We start from the raw sequence: 24,090 nt of genomic DNA, 5'->3' as shown, positions 1-24,090 counted from the left end.
TCTAAATTGTGTGTAAAAAAAACATTGCTTTGTAAAGGCCTATTTGCCTCTTCTAAAGAACTGCAAGGTAAGAATGTGAACCAGGGGTTAAGAAACTCTTCACTATCTAAAGAAGTGAGATTTCTTTTGCCCACCTGAAATTTACAGGGCACAGTCCCAGGATGTAAGTATATAAGCTTAAGCAGCTGTATAATTTACAGCATTTTAAAAAATGCCCCCCCAAGAGCCCACTTAAGATGAGCAATTTCAGCAGTTTTTGTGGTGCCTTATCCAAAGTCTCAGTGTGTAATCAAAAGCTCCATGAATGTTCATGTACAGAAATGACCTTGCAGTTGGTGAGGTTTGCTAATCATTGTCTTCTCGTGGACACTTCCTTGTAATCAGGTGATGAGTTTTAATTGCTTGGAAAAGAATTTTTCCCTGCCCAGATCCATGGTGTAAAAGCTCTGTTGCTTTAATGTGGAGAGGGCTCGTGGATTCCTGTCGAATGGTGCTGGATCCGTGGTTGTCTTGGCCAGTGGGGAGCAGTTCTGTGAAGCTGGTGTAGTACTGCATTTCTGGTCACGAAACAAGCCACTGAAAAGGGAGACATTGCTGGGAGTGGAGTTGCTTCTTTGCCTTGGGTGCTCCACGGAATGTTTGATTTGAAAGTTTTCTCACTGTGGAAATCAAAATTGCTTTAGAAAAGAGAACTCTAGGAAAAGGAAACTGTGGACACATCTGAGAGGCCTTTTCATCAGTGGCAGGGTTTAACTTGTGGATTTGTGGGTTTGAGCTGTGGCTCCTCAAATGTCTTATGTGAGCCTGTTTAAAAAAATTCAGCAATATGCTTCAACTAATCTCTTCCTAGCACTCTTGTCCACAAATGGGAGATGTGCTGAGCTGCTGCTCTGTAACGTGGTGAGGTTCATGGAGCTCTGTTACCCTTGCTGAAGCAAGAATTGTGGGTCTGAGTTCTGTCTGCAGCTCTGCTGGTCACTGCAGTTTGTGCTTCAGTAAGACTTGTGGATTTACTGTGTCCACTGGCAACCTGAACTCCTGTGTGATTTCCTATTCGCTAAGATTCTGTTGTTTACCTCATTTGAAGTCCTGATCGCTATCTCACACTTCAGTCTCTTCTACTGGGATTCAAGATAGGGGCTGCCTTTTATGTTTGATTTAGAAACTCTGAAATGAAATAGCCAAATCAGAGGACCTTTCAAAATCTACATCAGACTCTGTGGTTCAAGGAGGTGTTTAGAGGTTCTAATTCTGGGAGTAAAGGATGACTCCACCTGAGAGACCAGGGATGGAACAGCAGAGAATGGACAGAGGGTGGTCTTGGGTCTGCGGGTGGATTAATTTGGGGTTTATGCTTGTTTCATAGAGTTGTAGAATGGTTTGGAAGGGACCTCCAAGGGTCATCTAGCCCAACCCTTCTGCAGTCAGCAGTGACATCCGTGTGTCTTAGGTAAACTAGCTTCAAGTTAGCTCTTCAAAGCTCTTGGTTTCATTTGGGCAAATGGGTGAAGTTTGTTTAGATAACTTCAGGGTTACTTTGGGATAGCATTTTCTGTTTTTTCACTGCTGTCTAATCTATTTTTCATGCAGCATTTTCACCTTTCCATAATACATGGGCAACAGGTGTGGGAGGTCAGAAGTTTCTCCCAGCTTTGTGTTGAAGAACACAAGGCAGGTGCATCTGTTATTTCTTCTACAATGTGCATCTTGAGTTTTGAGGATGTCTCTGGAGGATGTGGTGGAGCAGCACCAGCTCCCAAGAGCTAAGCCTTTGTTTTGTGAAATCTGGAATCACTTTACTTCATGTGAAGTGGGAATGAACAAAGTTTTGGGGATTTTTGCTCTTGTTGCTTGTCCATGCAGAAAAGAAGCTGTCCTCTTTCCCTCCAGTAATCTTACTTATGCTGGTCCTTCTGTTAGTGTGACTCTAACCCCTTGTGGGAACTGTAGTCTTCAGCGACTGGCTGACACCCTAACACTTGATTGTGTTGTGCAGTGGCTATAAAGGATGAAATCCTAGGAGGCAGTAGAGGAGACATGTCCTTTAATTTTTTTCTCCATTGAGTAGGAGGCTGCAGGATTTGTTTCCTAGCTGCATCATGTTTCCCTTGCAGTGCCATGTGGAATAGGAGCCTCTTCCTCACCTCAGACCAAATTCCTCGTCTTTTGCTTCAGCCTTTGTTACTGGTTGCAGCACATTAACAGACTGTCCTCCCCTCCTCTTGATCTTTCCTTCTCTGCCTTCTAGTGCCACTCATCTCCCTGATTTTGTTCTCTGCTGTAACAAGCTTTTTGAACTCAGGTACTTGAAGTTTGAAATTGTTGATTTTGGACACCTTTGAAAAAACCCACCAGAGAGCATCTCTTTGACACAGTCTGTTGCTGAGTTAAGTTTTGCTGTGTTTAAATACCATGCTTATCTCTTTTAAGACTGGTAGGTCTCTTCTGCCAGGCAACCAGCAACAGAACAAGGGGACACGGTCTCAAGTTGTGCCAGGGAAGGTCTAGGCTGGATGTTAGGAAGAAGTTCTTGCCAGAGAGAGTGACTGGCATTGGAATGGGCTGCCCAGCAAGGTGGTGGAGTAGCCGTCCCGGGAGGTGTTCAAGAAAATCTTGGATGGGGCACTTAATGCCATGGTCTGGCTGATTGGCTAGGGATGTGTGATAGGTTGGACTGGACGATCTTGGAAGTCTCTTCCAACCTGCCTGATTCTGTGATTCAAGGTGATTCTTTTTGCATGGGCTTCAGAACAGTCTTCATCTGTAAAAATGGAGCAAATTTTCCACGCGAGGTGCAGTTCAATGTACTCTGAATGTTGCAGATTTGGATACATTTGCCTTCAGTTAGCCTGGTAAATTCACTTAGCATGTAAACTGTGGTGAGAGGGTATAAAGAAACATAAAACTAAACTGTAAGGAAGCTGTAAGTTGAATTTCCCGATGAAGACACATATCTGCCCTTGCTGGATATGACTTGCTTAAACAAGTTTGAAATTATAAGGCTGAAGTGTTCATCACTTGGCAAAAAAGAAAAATACAATAGGAGAGCAGTGAGGGGAAGTGCATGTTGGTGCTTGCTTAATGAAGGTGGCTTGGCCTTACTCAGAGATTCTCATGCGTTCCCTGTTAGGAGTGTGAAAAATGCACTTTACAGCTGCTAGCCACAGAACTAAACCTGGCAACTGGAGGCCAAGTTGAATGATTAGAATAGGGCAGGGCAGTGCCTCAGCTGCTGCTTACAGTTTCTGCAAGCAGAAGTAGCTTGTCGATGAAATAATGCTGCGTGATGGATCTTGTCCTGGGTCTGCCTCTGGAAAAGAGAGAAGCAGAAGTCATGTGAGGATTGTTTTTTTTCAGCTGTGCTAGAATGCAGGATTGAGGATTGGAGCAGTTTTGAAGTTGTGAAAGTCAGAGAAATTTAAGATTAAATCTCAGCTGAGCCAGAACTGTGCTGTTAGTTGTGCGTATGTTCAGAGTCAATACAGATAAAAGCATGTGGAGTTTTTTCTCTTGTCCAAAGAATCTGCTAGATCAATGTAGGACCTACGAGAACTTGCTACAGCTTTTGGAGTATCTACTTGGCCTCTGTAATGGGGGGAGGCCCAGAAGAGATACTAAACTTGTTCTGTTTTCTCAGTTCATCTTGCAGTTGTTTTACAGTTCAGTGTTTAAGGAGCTGTGTATGCTCTGAGGTCCTGTATGGGATGCCAGCAAATCCTGACCGACTTCATGCTGAGAGGAAAAACTTCCATGAGGTCTCTCTAGTGTCAAATTAAAGATTGAGACTGGCTCTGTCCTGTATCCTGTCAGACTGGTAATGCAGGATTCTTCCTCTCTGATTAAGTACAGGTGTATTCTCCTGCCATAGTGGCTATGGGTGTGGGTAGGTTTCTTCACTGACATGGGCTCCAAATGTGGAGGTGCCTGAAGGTACAACTAAGAAGTTGTGCTACTACTTACTGTATTAATTACTAATAGGTTAGGCTAGGGGTGCAGGAATGTGGTAATTCATATTGTGAAACTCTTAGAATTCACTGGTTCAGAGTGGAACTGAGAAGTGTTTTTCTCTAACAGCTCCTGAGCTCGTTTATGTGTAAGGTGGACTCTTCTCCTGCGACATTGGTGCTTGGGCTGGAGCGCTGTTGGAAAGGATTGCCCTGTTACTGACCGTTGTGGGCAGTCACAGCTCTGCGGGAGGTACTCGGGCACATCCCAAGCTGCAAAGCCTGTTTTTCAATGATGACTAACATTTTCCTGATACCTCTTTTAGCTGATCTCGTTGTCGTCCCCCTCTCCCACTCCCCAAGCTGAATAAGCTTGGTATGGTTTTCACTACATCTGTGTCACATTTGCTCCTTCAGGGAACTTTCATTTGTACATCCAAGAGCAGCTAAGGTGGAACTCTTGACACAGCCAGCACGTGGCAGCAGATTTTCTGCCATCCTTCCGTATCAGTAGATGCTAAATTTTATCGGGTCTGAAGAGCATTTCTGCATTCCCTGTGCCTGCTGCTAGGCAGTTTTACAGTTTTCAGCTGTTGTAATAGTTCTGCTTTGGGTCTTCGTTACTGAGAAGATTCACTGGGTAGGGACAGCATTTTAAAAGTGCTTTACAAAGGCAAGAGAAGAAAATAGCTTAAAACTAGGAATCAGTGTTTCTAGACAGTGTTGGGTCAATTTCTTATAATCCTGTGTGCGTGCTGCTAAGTGGCAGGGTAGCCCCCCCAGCTGAGAACTGTTAAAAAGAAGTTCTTTGGCACAGTGTCTTTCTGGCTTGATACAAAATCTTTGATGCATATCTGTATCTTTAAAAGTAGTTTAAAAGTGTATGATAAAGTGGGTTGTGTCTACTCTGGGCTGACTGGTGCTGTGCCCTGTGTCATCTGCCATAGTTGGAGCAAGTCCCAGAAGCTGACAGTGATTTCGTTAAGGTTGCTGAGAAGATGAACAAACTAGCTGGAGAAGGGATGGATTTCAGTCTTTGGAAGAGCACAGGGCTTGTTGCTATACTCCTGTTGTACGACTCCTTAGCAAGCTGCAGGTCGTTAGACTGAAAGAGAAGTAGCTGGCTAAGATTCTCTTTGTGAAGAAGTCGTAGGATGCGGCTGTGGCAGAGTTGCAGATGTGATTACTGTAATCCCTGTGCTGTATGGAGATCTGATTAATGGTGGAGCTTGGAAGATGCTCAGGGATGGGCATGTACCTTGCAGTGCAAAGCATTTAATATATCCTTAACTCTCCAGTGATGCACAGAGATACATTTTTGCACAAGGCTTTGCCCTTACTCTTGTATACACATCAGCACTGTTTGGTTTAGTTTAGAGAAAACTAAACGCAGGGCTAGAGGCAGTTCGGATTCTGCTAGCCCAGGTGGTTTGGACAGGCTGTAGTTAATGATTTGAGTGGAGGTGGCTTCATGTTCATCTGTCCTCGACCGGTGCTTTGCTGTGTCCTAGGATATACAGCCTCAGTTTCAAACTGTTCCATAGCACCTGTAAAGTTTGAGGTGGAAGGAAAATCTCCGATCCTTCAAGGAGTGGGAGGCAGGATCCAGCCGTTTCTGGGTTCTGGTGCTTGCACCTCTCAGCCCCCAAATAAAGCGTGTCTATCAGAAATGGATTGGATCAGGGCAGGGGAGCTACAGGAGAGAAAACATGAACCAGTGTGTTTCTGCCTCCCGTTGCCTGTTTCTGCTGCATTCCTCTGGCAGCGCTGCCAAATCCCTTCCCTCCGTTCAGTTTGCTTGCACTTCAGCTTGCAGTGCTGCTGCGAGCTTCCGGCACTGCCGCCTGCGCTTGGGAATGCTGCACAGAGATCTAAGCAACTCGCTCAGGATGGTAACTGGAAACCTATTTATTGCCATGGAGACTTGGTCTTACTGTAAGCTTTTCCATTTTGCTCTTGGGCACGTATTTGGTGCTTATCGGCTGGGGGGAACAGTCACCAAATTCTGGGCAGTTGGCTCTGCTTTGAGCCCCAAACTGGCCTGGAAACAGCGAGTTTCATTCCAGAGAAGTAACATTATGTAAGTGTAAACACTTAAAAACTTAATTGCCTGTTTAGGATTGAGCAGTGTTAATGACAAAGCCTAGGCAGGTCAGTCCAAGAAGGCGGTACTAAAAGCAAGGGCTGGCAAGATCGTTTGCTCAGGTTTCGGTGTCGGACTGGCAGCAGCAGTCCCTTGAGGTTTTTCATGCGGTGCTGCAGTTTTTGCTAGAGGAAATCGATTTTTACTCAGTCAAGGAAAAGACAAACTTCTGAGAGTTAACCAAAGGTGGCATTAAACATTTGAAAATAGCTCAGTGCCTCTAGGAGAGATTTAAGAGCTTTTTTAATAGTCCAGAAATGTTAGTCTGTGCTCTGGAGCGCTAGAACATGTCATGCATGAGGAGAAACAGGAAAGGCTCCTTCTGAGGCACGGCGTATGGGCGCTCGGAGGGCAGCTGGAACACGCAGCTCCTGCAAGCATGAAAATCCTCTCAGTGCTCTGAAGCGCAAGACTCTGATGGAGCCCTGGTTTAATACGGCTGGAAGTGTTTGGGCTTTTTGAGAACAAGAGAGTCATTTCTATCAGCCAAGTTTTTCTTAATGCTTGAAATTAGATATTTAGGTTTTCTTCGATGGTTTTGTTGAAGACTTTGTCATTTTGATGCATGCATCATGTGCAGTAATTGTGCTTTATATGCAGGGTAGATGGCAGGATGGGCTCAGATTCCATTGGTTTCTCATCCTTGACGACCTGCATGTTCCTCTGCTGCTTTTCTCCTGCCTTTTTCAGCTTCTCAGATGGAGTGGGTCGCTTAGTAGCCAGGCTGCAGAACAGAATGGTGACACTACAACAAACGCTGCTTGCAGATGAAATGGATAAACTCCCTCCCACATTTCTGGCAGAGATGTTCCTAAAGATGCACCTGCTGCATCTTCATCCTTGTGTTGCCAGCAGGTGCTGCTTTTGCAGCGTTTGACAAGAACCTCTTGGAGTTCCAAAAATGTTTCTTTTTTTGATGTTTTCATTGTTTTGCTAAGCTTTCTGGCCAAGTTACTGCCTGTAACCCATGGTTCCTTACACACTCCAGAGTGATGCTGCCTTCAACTTTCCTTGAACAAATTTCAAGCAAGCTCACACTTCGGTGTGTAGTGTCTGTAATGCACCTTCCTGTGTGCCTTGCCCTAGCCTGCTCCTGCTTGGCCAGGGTGGTTGAACTCAGTGATCTCCTGAGGCCCCTTTCAGCTCTCACTATTCTGTGATTCTAGGGAGATCCCCTCTTTCTTTCAGGCTTTTCCTAAGATAAATGCTGTCTTTCCTATTATGTATCATGTCTTGGTTTGTGCTGTGCTGTCTCTAAGTGGTGTTTGTAATAAATATGGAGAGAGTTGGTTCCCTGAAAGCTGTGGTGCTCCTGGACTGAGGCTTTGCCAGTAACCAAGCAGCTGGCAGCTCAGACTTCAGAAACGTACAGACTTGTCCAGGAGACCACAGCTGATCCAACCTTTGGAAGGATGCTGATGTTGCGGCCTGTGAAATGTCAAAGGTCAGTTCTGCAGGTTGATGCAGAAGAAATGCTGTTGCTGCAAACAGTCCTGGGGGTTGGGCACAACAGCCTCCCAGGAAACAGTGCTAAACAGCAACAAACTCACTTGCTCCACTTCAACTTTTTGTTGGGACTGTTTCTGGCAGCAAGAGTGTCATATTTGGAACGATTCTGTTGGTTCACAAAGTAAACGTTTCAGTCTGGTGTAGAGTGTGGGTGTTTGTCACTGCTCTGATCAACAGGGAGAGTTCTTCTAAGTGCACTCATGCTTAATGCTGAGTCTCATTCTTGTCAGTCCTCAGAGCTGTGTGTATTTTGATGGCAAACAGAAGCAGAGTTGGTGTTCTCAATCTTCTGTTCAGCTCCAGGAAAGTAGTGGAGCTTTGCATAAGTAGGAGAGGTTCTCAGGATTTCTTTTGCCTTTAATTCTTGCTGTGCACTATGAGCCTACTCAAACTTTCTTGAGACAGTAATGTTTTACAAATGATTTCTCTTCTGAACTGATTGAGGAAATCATGGATTGCCTGCTGCTGAAGACAGGCATTAAAACCGGAAAGGACATGTCTTTTGGCAGTGCCGACTGAAACCAAGGACGTGCAAGTGTTCTTTATTGGGCAGTTTATGGGGCTCAAAGCAACTATATTTTGTCCAAACAAACAGTGGAGGCAGGGTTACGCAATACCAGGGAGCAGTGTCAGCCTGTTTGTGCAGCAGCAGTAGGAATTCCTCTCTGCATTTGGGTCATCTGGCCGTGTGGTGGTTCACGTCCTGATTGATATTTTTGTGCTACAAGTTACATTTGCACAGGAGGAATAGAACTGTCTGCACTGTGTCCTTTGAAGAGGGAACAGACTTCTTAGCAAACACAGCTGCTCTTCAGCAGGTGAAGCTCATGCAAGTCCTAGATAAGACAATGTCTGTTGATGTTACACAGTGATTTTGAAGTGTAGAAAGGATGAGAAAGCAGTGTCTGCTAGGTTTGGCTGATTTCTTTAGCTTATCTTCGAGACCTGAGGTGCAAGCCAAAAAAACCTAGAATGTTCCCTGTCCGATCTCGTTTGAAGAACCATGGCACAGCCATGCTTGGAAGTATTGATGTTGGCATTTTGAGGGCAAAAACTCTACTAAGAGGAGTTCCTATCAAGCTCTTTTGTGAGTCTGTTGACACTTAGAGTGGTTTCATGTGTACTTAGTTATCAATCCAGGAAGGTAAGTGGGGAGGGCTTGTGAAGAGCTGCAGCTTTGGAACCACACTCAGTGTTACTGGAGCTGATGTGAGAGCAGAAGGGTTGTGTGCAGTCAGTTGGCTGGGAGACTTTGGAAGCCTTTAGTATGGATGTTGAAGGTGCAGGAAAAGCTTGGACAGGAGGGAGTGTTCTGCAGGGAAGGCTCATAGCAGAGTCATTTTTTCCATCCTCTGTGAAGCCTGCAGCAGACTTTTTCCTTCTTTGGTTTACCTGGCAGTTAGGAACCTTCTGTAGTTTGCATTGTGTGTTTGAGAGTTCCAGTAGCTGTGTTTACAGACTAGGTGTTTTTAATACAAAGTGTAGTTCCAGGCGTTTAAGCTTGGGTCCTCCAGTGGTCAAGCCCCGGCAATGCCCTGTGATGTAACCAGTGTATTCTGGTCGATGCCAGGGTTATGCATTGTGTCCTTGAATACCGACTTGATGTTTGCTGTGTTGTGCTGGTTTCTGTGTTTTGCTCTGATGAGTGCTGTGTTTTCCCCAGCAGTCGTTTAAATCAAACCAATCTAACAACTTCTTGAGACGGTAACAGCGCAGGACAAGGAAGTTTTCCCCTTTTGCTTCCCAGGGAAACCTCAGCTCGGATAATGGCCTTGAGAGACAAATGGGTTCTCTGTAGGACTGGTCAAAGCCGTCTCTTATCTTTGCAGCTGACTGTGTAATGGTTTGAAGTGTTGCTTAGCATGGCCCTGGGAGGGGTGAAATGAATACTTGAAGAAATCATGTCAGGTGTTCCTCGGAATCCACTCTGTATCCTGGTGGCTGACGTGCTTTATCTGTGGTTTGTTTCAGGAGTTTGCAGCACTTACAAAAGAGCTGAATGTGTGCAGGGAGCAGCTGCTTGAGAGAGAAGAAGAAATTGCTGAGCTGAAAGCGGAGAGAAATAACACAAGGGTTAGTTCCTTGTCTTCCCCAAGTACACCACTGCGAAAGCTAGATGATAAAACATGGAATGCTGGAGTTGTACAGCTGAAAGCCTTCTGGGGGGGCTGCGCTGCCTTCTGTCATTGCAGCTGTAACTGGTGGAAGTTTTGTAATCATGCAGCACCCAAGATCAGTGGAACAGAGTGGGCAAGCTGCACTGATCTGTTCCTGCAGCTTATGCTGCTGCCAGCAGAACAGTTGCACTCCAATGTAGAGCATTTCTTATGCACCAAAACCTCATTTGAAAAGCAGGCTGAAAGAGGTAGGAAATGCTCAGATATGACTTCTGACATGGGTGGAATGTTTAAAACAGGTCCTCGTGTTTGCTGCAGTAATCTTTGACTCGGGTTTGATGTTTAGAAGCCGCAGCTTAATGTTTTAGGAGGCAGAGTTTTCAGCAGCTGTGCAGAACAGAAATAAACATTGATCTCTTCTTTTTTCAGCTGCTACTGGAGCATTTGGAGTGTCTTGTCTCCAGGCACGAGCGATCTCTCAGAATGACTGTTGTAAAGAGACAAGCTCAGTCTCCAGCAGGAGTTTCTAGTGAAGTAGAAGTTCTCAAAGCACTAAAGTCTTTATTTGAGCACCATAAAGCCCTTGATGAAAAGGTAATGACATATCAAATAACTAACATATCCCCTTCCTGGTCCCTCTTTCTTCTGTGCAGGCCATGCAGGTGTTTGCCCTTCCTCTGCAGTCAGGTAGTGGCCTGGCTGTACCTGCATCGGGCAGCTGCCTTCCTCGCTGAGTGTGCCGCACTAAAGGAAAGTGCTGCAGCTTCACTCTAGTACTTTATTAGCTGTGCTAGTGTGAGCTAAGCGTGGTTCAGGGGCGGTGTGTTTGTTGTTGGAATGCATTTGCCTAAGTGCATAATATCAGAACTTAGCCTTTTGATTATGTCATACAAGAAATGGACTAAAGAGAACGGGAGGAGAGGAATCTGCTTACACCATGAGAGCAAATAAAGCTGAGTTAAAGGAACTCCACCCTTCAGTTGTGCCTGATGCTGGCAGCAGGCCGTGCAAGTGGTAAAGCTGACTGAATTTTGCTGCCAACTCGTAGTTTGCCTAACTTTTGTGACCCTTGTGTATAAAGTCTGGCAAATTATTTTAATTAGGGTTCTATCTCTTCTTCCATGTTTTAAATGGGGAGAAGCATGCACGCTCTGTGCCTTACAAAAGGACAGGCAAATTCTGGCTGTGTTCATCCTTACCCAAGTGTTTGCTTATGACTAAAAAGGAAAAGCTGGAGTTTGGAGATTTGCATTGTTTCTTTAGAAGGTTTTTGGAGCCTATGTTGTAATTAGTGCTGACTCAGGATTGAGTGCAATGGGAATAGTGCCATTGTTACCCGAAAGGGCATAGCAGGAGGGGAAATTGATTTCTGTTCAATTGGAATTATTTCAAATGATTTGAAATTCCCCTTCCAGGTAAGGGAGAGGTTACGAGTAGCGCTTGAAAGATGCAGCTTGTTGGAAGAAGAACTAGGTACTACACATAAAGAGGTGGGTTTCTTTTATTCCCTTCCTCCTCTATGCGCTGTGGGTGCTGTAGTCAGTATTTGTACAATGTAATGTATGTGGTTGTTAAGGTTCACTTTCACTTCTTCTCTTTGAATTGTTAATTGTTTTTTTCTTTCAAACGGTATAGCTCTGGTTTTTAACTCACTTTGAGAGAGAAGAAAAGGAAAAGCAAAAAAGCCGCACCCTCCCTTACCTGCCTCTTCAAAACTCCAAATAAAAAGAGTTCCTGTGGCTTTAAAATGAGAATCTGTGGGGTGCCTGTGCCCCACCTTGCAGTAGAATCAGTAATTGTTTTGCTCCTTTGCTTCCGCAGCTGTTCCTGATAATATTAGTGAGAAAGGAATTGACTTGAAACACATGTATATGAACTTCTCTTCTTTTCAGTTAATGATCCTGAAAGAGCAAAATAATCAGAAGAAAACAATTCCAGATGGGATGCTGGATATAAACCACGAACAAGAAAACCCCCCAACCACAAACGGGAAGGTACAGCTGCTTGCTTCGTTAGCTGGTGGCTGGGGGTTATTTTCAATCATTAACTGGGATATTTCAGTTTAAAGCTATAAAGAAATACTTTGCACAGTTCTAGTCTGTGCAGGCTGTTTAACAATAAGCTTGTCCTGGGGGAGGGATGTTTCCAGGTTAGTTTGCTTTGCAGATTACTGTGCAGCATGCAAATACCTTTTCCTTTTCCCCTGGTTTAACAGCGATCCTCTGACACTTCTTTATGTCACGATGAGAACCTTACTAAAGTGATTGAACTCCAGGACATCATAGATAAGCAGAACAAAGAGCAAACACAGATGAAAGAACGTCTTACTGCTTTGTCCAGCAGAGTGACAGAGCTGGAAGAAGATCTTGACACAGCTAGGAAAGACTTAATAAAATCTGAAGAAATGAATACAAAGTTACAGAGGGATGTCCGAGAGGTGAGGAGGGAACTGTCACAAGTGGGACTGCTTAATAAAATGTCACTGATGCTCAGCTGTATCTCTGCTTTTGGCTATGTTTGGTTTGATGGGTGAGGGGAAAATTGCTTAGAGCATGGTGGTGCTATATGTTGTTTAAAAAGCAATTGCTTGAGCCAGTGTCCCTTGAGAATATGTCTGTGATGAGCTGGATGCTTTGCTTTAAATTAGAGACTTGGCACTGCAAACTTGATCATGTTCTTGGAGAAATGCTTGGTCTTGGCATAAGGCTAAGCTGACTTGAAGTGTACAGGTTTTAGTCTGTGGTTGAGAATTTAATTTCAAGATGTCAAGAGGATGGAGCCCAGTGATAGGACAAGGGGCAGTGGGCACAGGCTGAAGCACAGGAAGTTCTACTTAAAATAAGGAAAAAGGTCATTGCTGTCAGAGTGCTGGAGCAGGCAGCCCAGAGAGGCTGTGGAATTTCCTCCTCTGGAACCTCTCAAAACCCACCTGGGTGTGATCCTCCCGTGGGTGACCCTGCATTAGGAGGGGAGGTTGAACTAGATCTCCAGAGGTCGCTTTCAGTCCACACTGTGCTGAGATTCTGTGATTCTGTGTGATTGACAGTTCCTGTTACCAATCAGTTGCTAATCTCCAGGGTCCTGTGTGCATCCTTATTAAATAGGGAGCTTTGTTACATTCAAGAACAGTCTCTGACCATCCTCTGCAAAGAAGGATTTGCCGTGTTTGTGCCACTGCAGAGGCAGCAGGTCTGTGCCAGAATCCAATGCAGACCAGACTGCTGAAGCACTAGCCATTTAAAAATACAATCACCACTGAACTCAGAATCCCAAGTGAGACTGCTCTTGCTGCTTCCTTTTCTTACTGAGAGAAATAGGAATGTGTCTGATTTGTAAAAGTAATTACTGTGACTGTTGGCTTGTGGCTTTCCCCCTCCAGTTTGATACCTAAATGATTACCCTTTACACTCTGAATTCTGTCCTGCACAGACTATGGCCCAAAAAGAAGATATGGAGGAGAGAATTACAACGCTGGAGAAACGCTACCTCGCTGCGCAACGTGAAGCTACGTCTGTGCACGACCTCAACGATAAACTTGAAAATGAAATCGCCACTAAAGACTCCATGCATCGACAGGTTGTAGACTGAAATAATAGCACTAGTGGGAGTCAGTGACGTTCATACTGTGCCAAAGTACTTCGCTTTTGAGGAGATAGATCTCTGCAGTGTGCCATTGGTAGTGACTGGAGGAGTACATTGTGCACTTTCACCCTAGCAATAAAGCTGAGAGTTTGCTGGGGAGCGGAGATGCTTTTGATCATGGTGCAGCAGGGCCATTGGTCCTCTTAGTTGAGTCTGATGCATGAGAATTGCTCATTCTAAGCTAAACCAATTTTTAGATGTGTGGAATGTGTGGGGATGTTCTGACCCGTAATAGGGGAATGTTGCCTTATTGCAGGAGGAAATCTGATGTGAGCTTGACATGAAGCAGTCCAAGAACCAGAGATGGCTGTTCAGCCTATCACTTCCTGTCTAGAGGCAGGGAGCTGTTGGTCAGCAAGACCAGTTCTTTTTAGTATCATTCTTAAAAGCAGCTGTATAGACCTCAAAAATAACTTTTGCAATATTATGCTTAGTGGTGCTCAAAATACAAAGGGCTTCGTTCCTTGATGCGACTCAACATCTTGGCACAGCCTGGACAATGAAAATTCACAGCTTGTTAGATGCTGCTTTTCTTTGATGATATAATTGCTTTCAGGATGCACAAAACTGCAGGAAAGTACTTGTGGAGTTTTCTTATGTAATGAAGGGGCTGACGCCACATCTTGGGTTATGAAACCAGTTTGAAACAGGTTGTTCTCCGTAGGTCTAGTAAAGCAGTCAGCTGTATCCTTGCCTTCCTCTTAGATGGAAATGAATTTACCATTTCACCACTAAAAGTTTGCTGGTCACAATCTTGTGCAGAGTGAAGACAAGAACAGGCAGTTGCAGGAACGACTGGAGCTAGCTGAGCAAAAGCTGCAGCAGACTTTGAGAAAAGCTGAGACTTTGCCAGAGGTGGAAGCTGAGCTGGCACAGAGAGTTGCAGCACTTTCAAAGGTGGGTCAGGCAGAAGTGTCCTCAAAGCTCTCTGCTTTTGTGGTGTGCTGCTACAAGAAAGTTGTTAGTCTTGGGGTTTGTTATGCTGCGTTTCTGGTTCCAAAAGCACCTCTCCTTGTTTCGTGGATTTGCTGTTCCTCTCTGTGAACTCACCACTTTACTCTTTGCTGGGTCTGGGCTTGGGGGTTTCACTTCTGCTCTTTACAGCTGGAGCAGGCTTTCTTATGAACTCTGCTATATGATGAAAATGTCTTTCTGAATTATTGCCTTGCTGCTTGTTAATGGACTACTTAGTAAGAGGCATGAGGTCTTCTGAAACAAGTATTTTTGAAGGGGAGCCCCAGTGGAGAATGTGGGGAGAGAGAAAGAATTGTCCTCATTAGTAGCGAGAGTCTTAGAAGGCTGCACATGCAGTAATGAAGTCTGAAGAAATGTGCAGTAACTGCAAATGAGCCTTTTCAAGTGTGTCTGTGTTCTCTCTGCAAGTCTCAGTTTCACTTCTTTCCCTGTTATCTTTCCTGTCCCTAACTGGCTCTGTAGTCTGACCCTTTGTCTCCTGGGAGTTCTGCTGCTAAAGATGCTAAACTATTGGAACTTGCCACCAAGCTTAGGAAGGTAGAATTTGCATCTTAGTCCTTGCTTCTGCTTGCTGCTTTCTGCTTTGCCATGATTACTAACAGAGGGTCATGCTGGCTAGGCTAGTGAGGGAAAGCTGCAAATGCACTTAGTTGTTGGGTTGGGTTCAGTTCTTGGAGTTATGAATTAACTCCTGCTCTTGCAAACTCATTTTCAGGGAGTAATTGATTCATGGTACTTAGGGGTGAACAGGCTTCATTTTGTTACTTACCATCTGAACTTTTACCAGGTTCTTCTGGTGACAGGCATCTGTTCTGCATTGTGCATTACCATAGATGGCAGTTGTGCAAAGCATGTCAGATATATTATTGTGCTTCAGTGTTTCTGTACTTTTGGAACTTGTGAAAAACCAAACAACCAAATGCTGATTTTGTTGTTGCATTGACAGGCTGAGGAGAGGCATGGCAATATAGAGGAGCGACTGAGGCAGATGGAAGCACAGCTGGAAGAAAAGAATCAAGAACTGCAAAGGGTATTGTACATATTTCTGTCAAAGACACAAAGCTGAGAGAAGGAATCTCATATCCTCCTTAGCTGCCTGCAGTGTTCAGCAGAGCTGGGGTGGTTTCTCATCTCTAAAATAAATCCAGAGTGTAGGCTGCATGACAGTTGGGAGTCTTGCGCCACTGTCCTGTGGCTGGCCTTATATCTCAAGAAAAAGCTAGAAGGTCGAAAATAGGCTGGGAAGCACTTTCTTGGTAGTGAAATGTTCTCTTGATGAGACAGATCAAAAACTGACTGGAAAAACAGGTTCCTAGCTTATAAATAATGGAATTGGTTCTGAAATCTGCTCATTTCCTGAAGTGTAAGATCAGATTTCCAAGCTTCTGATCTGGGAACAGTTGTTGGTGCTAAGTGATCATTACACTCCCTTACAGAGCCAAGGACTCGTTCCTTATTCCTTTGGAAAAGGATTTCTGTTAAAGGAAATGCATTTGGATTAAAGACAGCTTGCTGGGTTTACAGCCTGGCCATTGTTATGGATATTGTACATTGGAAGTTCTTTCAGCAGCTTTTATGTACCTTAGGCTAGACAGAGAGAGAAGATGAATGAAGAGCACAATAAACGTTTGTCAGAAACAGTTGATAAGCTTCTGTCTGAATCTAATGAGAGGCTCCAGCTCCATCTCAAGGAAAGGATGGCTGCCTTGGAAGATAAGGTAACGCATCACGCTCCAGCATACTTTAGTGCTGTACATGGATGGATGCTCAGCCTTCTGCAGTGATTTGTGTCATGGGCAGTATGTCTGTAGCATCAGGAAAGGATCAATGAGTGGTTCTAGTTAAGGCTGTTTTGTAGTCTGGGTTTGGAAAATTTGGGGGTGTTTTTTGAGGCTTTCTCTGGGCATTGTGCTAGTATTGAAAAGGCATCTTCTAAGAAGCGTTATCCTTTCCTGGTTGGCCAGTGTGAACTGCACTAAAAGGAATACAGGAAGCATAAAGAATTAGTGCTAGAACGTGGCCCTTTCCAGTTTGCTTTTCTTTCCCACTGCTTTTGTCTGTAGCAGTTACCCTGAGTCGTTGTGGGATTCCTGCAAGCTGAAACAAGATTGCACTTTCTCCCCAGCAAATGATTTGGAGCAGGCTCTATGAATGCAAGCAGACTACTCCCTTGTCAGTTCACATACTGGAGCTTTCCCTGGCATCAGTCAATCTTCTGCCTTGTGACATAGTGACTCTGCTTTTGGATCTAGGTCCTTAGAGATTTTTCTTCCTTGCATGCCTTTAAGTTAGTTCCCCTTCTTCTGCATTGAGCAAAGCAGTGCCTTTCAATGCAGCACTTTGCTTGATGCTGACTTGGAATAAAAAAAACTTTGTTTCCCTTATTGGAGGGTGAAGCAACCCTCTGGGGAAACGTTTCAACAGAAGCTGTGTGGCTTTTGTTTTAAGACATGAAATGGTTTGGTTTGGAAGGAACCTTAAAGATCCAGGTTTGGAAAGGGCCTCAAACTCCCAGGCCAGAGCAAGATCACTTAGAGCTTGCCGCTCCATCCAGCCTGGCCTTCTTCTGTCTCAGGGCAATAAAATGCTTCAGTTGCAATTTATAATCCTGTATTCAGACTCTTGCTAAATGTTTTCTCTTGCGTCTGTGCCAACTCTGTTCTCATTCCTAAGCCCTCAGTAATGTATCTGACATGTCTTCCCAGCATTCCAAGACTATGCACCCTCAGATCATTTCAGAGATTAAGTTCATTCCTTTCTGTGCTTTTGCACTCTTTGAGCTGGAAGGAATGGAGCTGTGAATGACAAGTCCTTTGAGCTGTTGATAAAGGTGCTTCTCTGCCATGTGAACCTGCAAACTCTGTCTTGCTTTTTGTTGCTGTTCATGTGGCTATTTGCAAGATCACCAGCTGCTCCTGATACTTCAGAGGTTGGCCTTGTCAGGCTGTCAACAAGTTTCTCCTAAAAGTCATCTAGGGGATTGTGTGGAATTATTTTGGCTGACCAATTAGCCCATTTTTTAGTGGTTTTACCAAACAGTTTTAAAAGGCTGGTATGAAACTTTGGTGGTTGTTCTGCCATTGTAAATCTGTTACTTCAAGGGCTGCACACCTGAGAGGATAAACCTTCAGTTACAGTCAGAGTGAAAAGAAGTAAGCAATAAAGTGTCTGCGACTTGAGATGCACCTGTAGAGTGTCGACTGAATTCTTTTGATGCTCACTATGGGTTACGAGTTGAAGGCTTTTATGTGATATGTGATTAGTAATACATTTTCTTCTAGAATTCACTTCTTCGAGAGATTGAAAATGCCAAAAAGCAAATAGAGGAACTCCAGCATGAAAAGGTAGAGTACACCTCTCTGAAATGTGGTGGTTGAAAGCAGTGGCTGCATTGCAGCAGAGCAGGAGTGGATTGGAGTACCCCTATGAAACGTAGCATTACCTGGTGCCTTGGAGAGCAGGGAGCTGTTCCTGCTTGTGGAGTCATGTTGTGTACCTTGGGTTTATGGTTCTATAGGTAACACACAGCTGTTCGCTCAAAGACTTGACACTTGTGAACGTGTCCAGTGCCTGGCAGTTTGCCAAAGCTTGAGCAGCATTTTTATACTGCTCCATGACCTTGGACAGTAAAAGCAAGAAACACTTGTGAAGTTAGGCATTTTCCCCTCAGTACTGTTCTCAAAGCATTGGGTGTCATGCAGTGCTTGCCTAATAAAAACCGTGGAAAACTTTTAAGAACTGGGGGACAGGGAAAGAAATATTTACTAGGCTTGACTGCTGCTCTGCAGTAGCAGATGTCTGGTGTTCTGCTTGTCTTGCAGCTGACTGGTTCCCCTCTCGGATAAAAGTGCTGGGACCTTGCATTTCTTTGCATCCTTAAGCAGTGGCGATTGACTTTGTGGCCACTCTCTTCTGAAAGAATCCTTGTTAGTGCTTATTAAATCCAGGTAGATTCCTTCTCCCTAAAGCATTCCAGTATGCAGCAAGGCCAAACTGCAGAGGCTGTGCTTCTGTAGTAAAAGAAAGCAGACAGGCAGAGAACTTTGCAGAATGTGCTTTGAGTTGGTGTGTGTGGAGGCCAACAGCTTTAGCACCAGACACAGATGTTCATCATCAGCCACTTTTTATTAGCCCTGCCTTGTTCTCCCATTCATTGGCTTTCTCTGGTGTTCAGTTCAGAGTTTCTGGAGCATGTAAAAGTGCCCCAAGTTTAAAGTGAATGCATTTAGAGCCTTTTGTGCACACAGCTTGAAAAATCTTCTTGTTCTTTTTAAGCATTACCACTTAAAATTCATTTCTTGCTAACTTTACTGTGATTATTTAGTAACTGCTTTAAAAACAAATAGTCCTTGCCTGAGGTGAGTGTAGAGGGACAACAGACTTATTCGTGGGTGCCCTTTTGTGCTGGTGGTGTACTGTGTGCAGTAGAAATCTCATATAATTAGTTTTGGTTTATGTCATCAAAGGGGATGGTTTACAAATCTCTATTTCTGACTTGCATCACAATGAGCTCAACTCCTTCAATATTATGTTATAGAACAGGCTTTGATTATTTTTTTAAAGCATGTTGTTAAATATTTTGTCTGTCCACTTTTACAGGATCAGCTTGTGTTAAATGTTGAAGCATTAAGGGCTGAAAATGACCAAGTGAGACTCAGAGCCACATCACTTCATCATAGGTACCAGCATTTTGTTGTAGTTCAGTTTTTAATAATGTCTTTAAAGTCACTTTGGATGCAACTTGTGCTGTTGTGACTGCAAATACTTCAGTCACAGCTTTGAAAGATATTCCTTAGAGAGCAAGTAAAGCAGTTTTTACACTGCTTAATAAAGGAGGAGTCACCTGACTAGGCTTTTGGGTTTGTTTCTCCTTTCCCCCCTACCTTTATGTTTCTTCATGTTCCAGCAGACCAGATTTCAGGTACCCTCTGACGACATCATCTGTGGCTGACAGTCACACAGACTCCTACAGCACCTCATCAGTGTTAAGGCGCCCTCAGAAGGGGCGTTTGGCAGCTCTCAGAGATGAACCCTCAAAGGTAACAGAAAGCTGAAATCAAAACAAAGCTTTGGCAGCTAAGTAGATTAATTGAGGCTATTGCAAGGAGAGTTTAGGCTAGGGATATACAGCAATGAACTGCTGGAGTCTGTATGTCCTGCCTTGCTAACTCAGGCACAGCTGCTGGTCTTCGTTAGCAAAGGATTGCAAACTGAGGATTTTGAAGTCCAAGTTGTTTTCAGTGCGATAAGGCTGTGGACTATAATTCAAACCAGTCCTGCTTCTGTGTCTGTACACTAACGTGCTCTTTCCTGAGCTATTCCAAGTGCCTTTTAGGGCACAAAATTTCTTTTTACATAAAGCTGATTTCAGAATTCTCATTGGATTTGCTAGCTAGATTCTCTGAATCAGCCCAGGTATGTGGTGCTGGCACTTTTTGACTGAGGCTGTCCATTAAGCTGTTAAGATGCAAAGTTTTCTACATTTTAGCTACTTTTTTTAACATTTCTCTAAACATTGCTGCTTTGATGGATGCATTCAGCATGTAAGTGGACTTTAATTTATAAATTATTTTAAACATCTTGAGAGACAGCAGAAATGTTGTTGGTTTCCCATTTGAGTTGGAATATATATTTTTTTAAAATTTATTATTAATTCTCTTAGGTTCAAACTCTAAATGAGCAGGACTGGGAGCGAGCCCAGCAAGCAAGTGTGCTGGCCAATGTGGCACAAGCATTTGAGAGTGATGTTGATGTGTCTGATGTGGAGGATGACAGGGAGACAATATTCAGCTCAGTCGATCTGCTGTCACCAAGTGGTCAAGCTGATGCTCAGACTTTGGCCATTATGCTGCAGGAGCAGTTGGATGCAATCAACAAAGAGATTAGGTATGGTCTGTCTGTTGCTGAAGCTCTGGTAAAAACAAGTTTCTGTGACACTAAGAATGCTTTTGGTGTGAACACTCAAAGTGGTGGTTGCACATTCAGTTTCCTGGAGGTGGGCTGACAAAGGGGCTAGTTGGTACCTGAGCACTCTTTCATGTTTTCAGGTCCTCAGGCCCATTCATGGAAGGGATTGTGTAATTTTAGCTTGACAGAAATGCCTGTTCAGTGGCAATAGCAGTGGTGTTTACCACTGTTTACAGACTTCTCAGTGTGTCAGATACTTGGGCTGCCTTGTCTGAATTACTGCTTCTTTCCAGTGCCAGCTACCCTGTTAGATGGTGCTTGCCTTGGCACATTCCCCTGAAGCTTTGTTTTCTTTTAGACTCATACAAGAAGAAAAGGAAAACACAGAGCAGCGTGCAGAGGAGATTGAGAGCAGAGTGGGGAGTGGAAGTTTGGATGCCCATGGCCGCTTCCGGTCCATGAGCTCCATCCCTGCTCCCTATGCCAGTGGCTCACTCGCGGGGTCCTCCCCGCCTGGCAGCGGCCGCTCCACTCCACGGCGGATCCCGCACAGCCCAGCCCGGGAGGTGGACAGGCTAGGGATCATGACCCTGGTAAGTATCCACTGGCTTGTGTCTTCCAGAAGTGCTCCTTCTCTCTAGGAAGTGGCTTGTTGGGCTTCCCCTCCCTCTCCTCCTTACTTGGTTGTGTTTTTCCTTTCTCTAGGTTTTTCTACTGCTTCCTTTCCACTTCTGTAGAGTGTCAGATACAGTCATAATGATTAGGAAAAACATTCAGAGCTCAAGTCTGTTGTTTGGTCAACATCTCGTGCCTAAGTGTCCCTCCTGTTGTTATGGTCTTTCATCTGACTCCTCTTTCTAGAAGAAATAATGTTTTCTTTTCAAACCCTGCTACAGCAGCTCCTTTCTCCGTCTGCTTCAAACTTGAGTTTTAGGAGTCCACTATCCCACTTAATACTGAGCTAAAAATGATTTGCAGATATTGCATTACTCTGGAAGGCTGGAAGGTTCACAGCTGCTTTCACGAATGCTAGTGTCACGTTTAGCCTAGGAACTGATAGGTAAAAGAAGCATCTGTTAGATCCAATAGCCGATGAAGCAGCAGCTTGGGCTTGGCTTAGTGAACAGAGAAAGACGGATCCATTCTTTGGGTGTGCATGTGACTGCTTGGGAAGACTGCTCCTCTTCGGAGCTGCTTTATGCATGCAAAGCTGTCTGTAAAAACAGAGTTCGCGTTTTCTGCTGTCTAGTTTCTATGTAAGTATTAAGCAAACAAAAGAGTCCCTTGGATTTGGGATGTCTCTTGGATCCAGGTGTTTGCCAGCAGTCTCTGGGAGAGGCTGGTTAGTCCCATGCACATGTAAAGCTGCACACGAGGCAGTGTGTGTTTGGGAGCTCTGCTTACAAGTTGTACATGCAACACGAGACTGGTCGTACCTTACTGGCTTGGGTTACTGCGCTCATGCCGTGCCCATACCACACCCATCAGTAAATGAGGAACTCTGCCCATCACTGTAAGAGCAGGTGGACTAGAACTGACTGACTTGGCTTAGAGAGGTCTCTTACAGCAGTGCTTGAAAACAAGTATGTCAGCCAAGGACTTCTGCTGGCTTTTGAAAGTGAATGCACATGTACCAGACAGTGCTCTCTCTCTTCACAAAAATGAACCATTTTGCCTTTTCCTTTCTTGAATTAAGATCAAATTGGTTAGATAGCTATGGCTGGATATGCAGGGGCAGGCACATTCCTGACATTGAATCAACACACTGCAAAATGTAGAATGCTCTATGTTCCTGTGGGTGACAGCAATAAGAGCTAAGCTTAAGTGCTTCTTTTCCAGAGAACTCTGTCAATGCAAGTAGCTACTTTGACAGCTGCGCCAGAAGAAGGTGTACTGTGTGCTAAAATCTGGTGTCATTGCAGCTGAGTGCATTGTGCTGGGTGAGCCAAAGGCACTCCATCTACCACTTGTGTCTGGCTGATGTTTCTGTCCCTGGCAGCTGACTTGTGAAAGCTTGCAAACCAGAAGCTAGGCCTCGAGAACTAGTCAGCTTTCTGGAAACTTTTGAAGCAGCTATTATGAATTACCAATCTAAATGAGTTCTTGGGGTTTCTCAAATGTTTGAATAGCAAGGTGTGTTAGTTTCTGGCTATGCAGGCAAATTGCCTTATTGCTCACTGCAGTGATGATGGTAGGCAGTGCAGTTAGCTGAAAACCTCGTGTGATTAATGGTAATTAAAAGGAGTCAACGTGATAAGTTGTGAAACCTGTGGCTCTCCTGAACAGGGCTTGTAGACAGTTTTCATTCCATATGGTAAGCATCTCTATTTTTATGGATTATAAAATGTTACAGATGAAAGATCCAGCAAGGGGAAGATGAGTCTGCTGTACTTAGGGAGGGACTAGATTATCCTTAAAGGTCCCTTCCAACACAAGCCCTTCGAGGATTATATGAGCTTCGGATTTCTTACCATAGCACTGCATGGGCAGCTTGACCAAAGCTTCACATGGTAATGCTGCGTAGTTTGCATGCATTCTAAATTAAAGAATGAGAGCTGCCACTGTGGGAGGGAAGCAGCAAATCATTCCCCAACTTCACAGGAGGCTGACTTAATTTTTGAAGTAATTTGCTGCCAAATGCAATGATAACTATTAAACAAATAGTCTAAGCTTTGTCAGCATCCATCTGAATAATTTGGTAACTTGTGCATGTGGCTCGGGGTTGCTGCCTTGCTCTGCGTGCTGGCAGAGGTGAGCAGTACCTACAAGGTGCAATGGAGTAGATTCTGCAGTGAGTAGAGGGTAAAATAAAGCAAATGGCAGATTCTCGCTTAAACATTCCAGCACTTTAAACTCAGTATAAAGAACAGGATGCTCCTAATGCACAGAAATCGGCTACTGCTGGCACTCCTTCACAGTCATGAAAGTGGGGCTGCTTCTGATGCTCTGTAGGAAACTACTGCAGAAGTGGCTGAGGTGTGAGAAAGGCCTGGTGTGGACACCTCGGCCTCCTGGGGCTACATGGAGGTTATACAGCCCAAGGCAAGTCCTTGACACACGGCTGGCAATCCTCTCACCCTCCAGAAGCAGCATCTAGCACCTCCTGTTACTCTTGCTGAATAGAATACATCTTCTGTGTGCTGTGTACCTCTCTGTTCAGATACCTACAGTAGTTTTGCTGATAACAGACTGTAAGTCTTGACTATTTTTTTTCTTCATTTCCCTGCCTTGGGAGACATTTAACTAATCTGATTTGAAGAATGCCTCATACTCTGTATTCTGTGCTATTGCTGTAATTGTTGATGTGTTCCCTAATGTGTTTTGTCTGTGCTACAGTTGACAATAAATACAGCTTCTCCAAATGTTTTTTCTTTGCATGCATCTATCAGCCTAGTGATTTAAGGAAACACCGTAGAAAGGTAACAATCTTTATTTACTGATGTGCCCACTCGTGTCCTTCTGTCCCCAAACTCATTAGTGGGTAGCAGGACATCAAAGCATTTGCAGGGCAGCTCTGTGATACAGCAAGATGAAATGCTCTTTGGCCTTAACTGTGGTGATTTACCATCTTAACATTAGTATGGTTTGTTTCTGTGGATGTTTGTTTGGCTGCTTTTTTGCTGCTGTGGGGACTCTTGTGCTGCTTTCTGTTTGTAGCCACTGTTTGCAGTCTTGGTGAAAAGACATTTAGCTTTAAAGCTCTGTTTAGACAGCTCTCTACAGGAATAGGTCTTCTTTTCTGTTACTCAAACTTCGAGGTAAGCTGTAGCCACAGGTCTTTAGGAACTGACTTTACAGAGTTGGTGATCTTGCTAAATGATTGCCTGAACCCAAGGAGTAAGAGTCAGGATGC

At 44.3% G+C, this 24,090-nt stretch overlaps 1 protein-coding gene across 14 annotated transcripts in view; it reads left to right on the top strand.

Moving 5' to 3' along the window:
* Positions 1 to 24,090, top strand: part of PPFIA1 (PTPRF interacting protein alpha 1) — a 54,232-nt gene that overhangs the window by 9,915 nt on the left and 20,227 nt on the right. For 6 of the 14 annotated variants that reach the window (XM_064163002.1, XM_064163001.1, XM_064163004.1 and 3 more), the window contains 16 exons: positions 9,568 to 9,669; positions 10,143 to 10,307; positions 11,129 to 11,203; positions 11,606 to 11,707; positions 11,929 to 12,150; positions 13,143 to 13,289; positions 14,118 to 14,252; positions 14,793 to 14,867; positions 15,277 to 15,360; positions 15,917 to 16,048; positions 17,612 to 17,674; positions 18,930 to 19,009; positions 19,237 to 19,369; positions 19,993 to 20,216; positions 20,596 to 20,830; positions 23,627 to 23,656. In XM_064163002.1, coding sequence (XP_064019072.1) covers positions 9,568 to 9,669; positions 10,143 to 10,307; positions 11,129 to 11,203; positions 11,606 to 11,707; positions 11,929 to 12,150; positions 13,143 to 13,289; positions 14,118 to 14,252; positions 14,793 to 14,867; positions 15,277 to 15,360; positions 15,917 to 16,048; positions 17,612 to 17,674; positions 18,930 to 19,009; positions 19,237 to 19,369; positions 19,993 to 20,216; positions 20,596 to 20,830; positions 23,627 to 23,656 — 2,004 coding nt within the window. Of the gene's footprint in view, positions 1 to 8,811; positions 8,877 to 9,567; positions 9,670 to 10,142; positions 10,308 to 11,128; positions 11,204 to 11,605; positions 11,708 to 11,928; positions 12,151 to 13,142; positions 13,290 to 14,117; positions 14,253 to 14,792; positions 14,868 to 15,276; positions 15,361 to 15,916; positions 16,049 to 17,611; positions 17,675 to 18,929; positions 19,010 to 19,236; positions 19,370 to 19,992; positions 20,217 to 20,595; positions 20,831 to 23,626; positions 23,657 to 24,090 lie in introns of those variants that run through there. The other 8 variants (XM_064163015.1, XM_064163014.1, XM_064163008.1 and 5 more) reach the window with 5 other exon arrangements.

This window comes from Pogoniulus pusillus, chromosome 24 (genome assembly GCF_015220805.1).
Source record: "Pogoniulus pusillus isolate bPogPus1 chromosome 24, bPogPus1.pri, whole genome shotgun sequence".
Taxonomy (NCBI): Eukaryota; Metazoa; Chordata; class Aves; order Piciformes; family Lybiidae; genus Pogoniulus; species Pogoniulus pusillus.
This window is presented reverse-complemented; position numbering and strand designations above follow the sequence as displayed.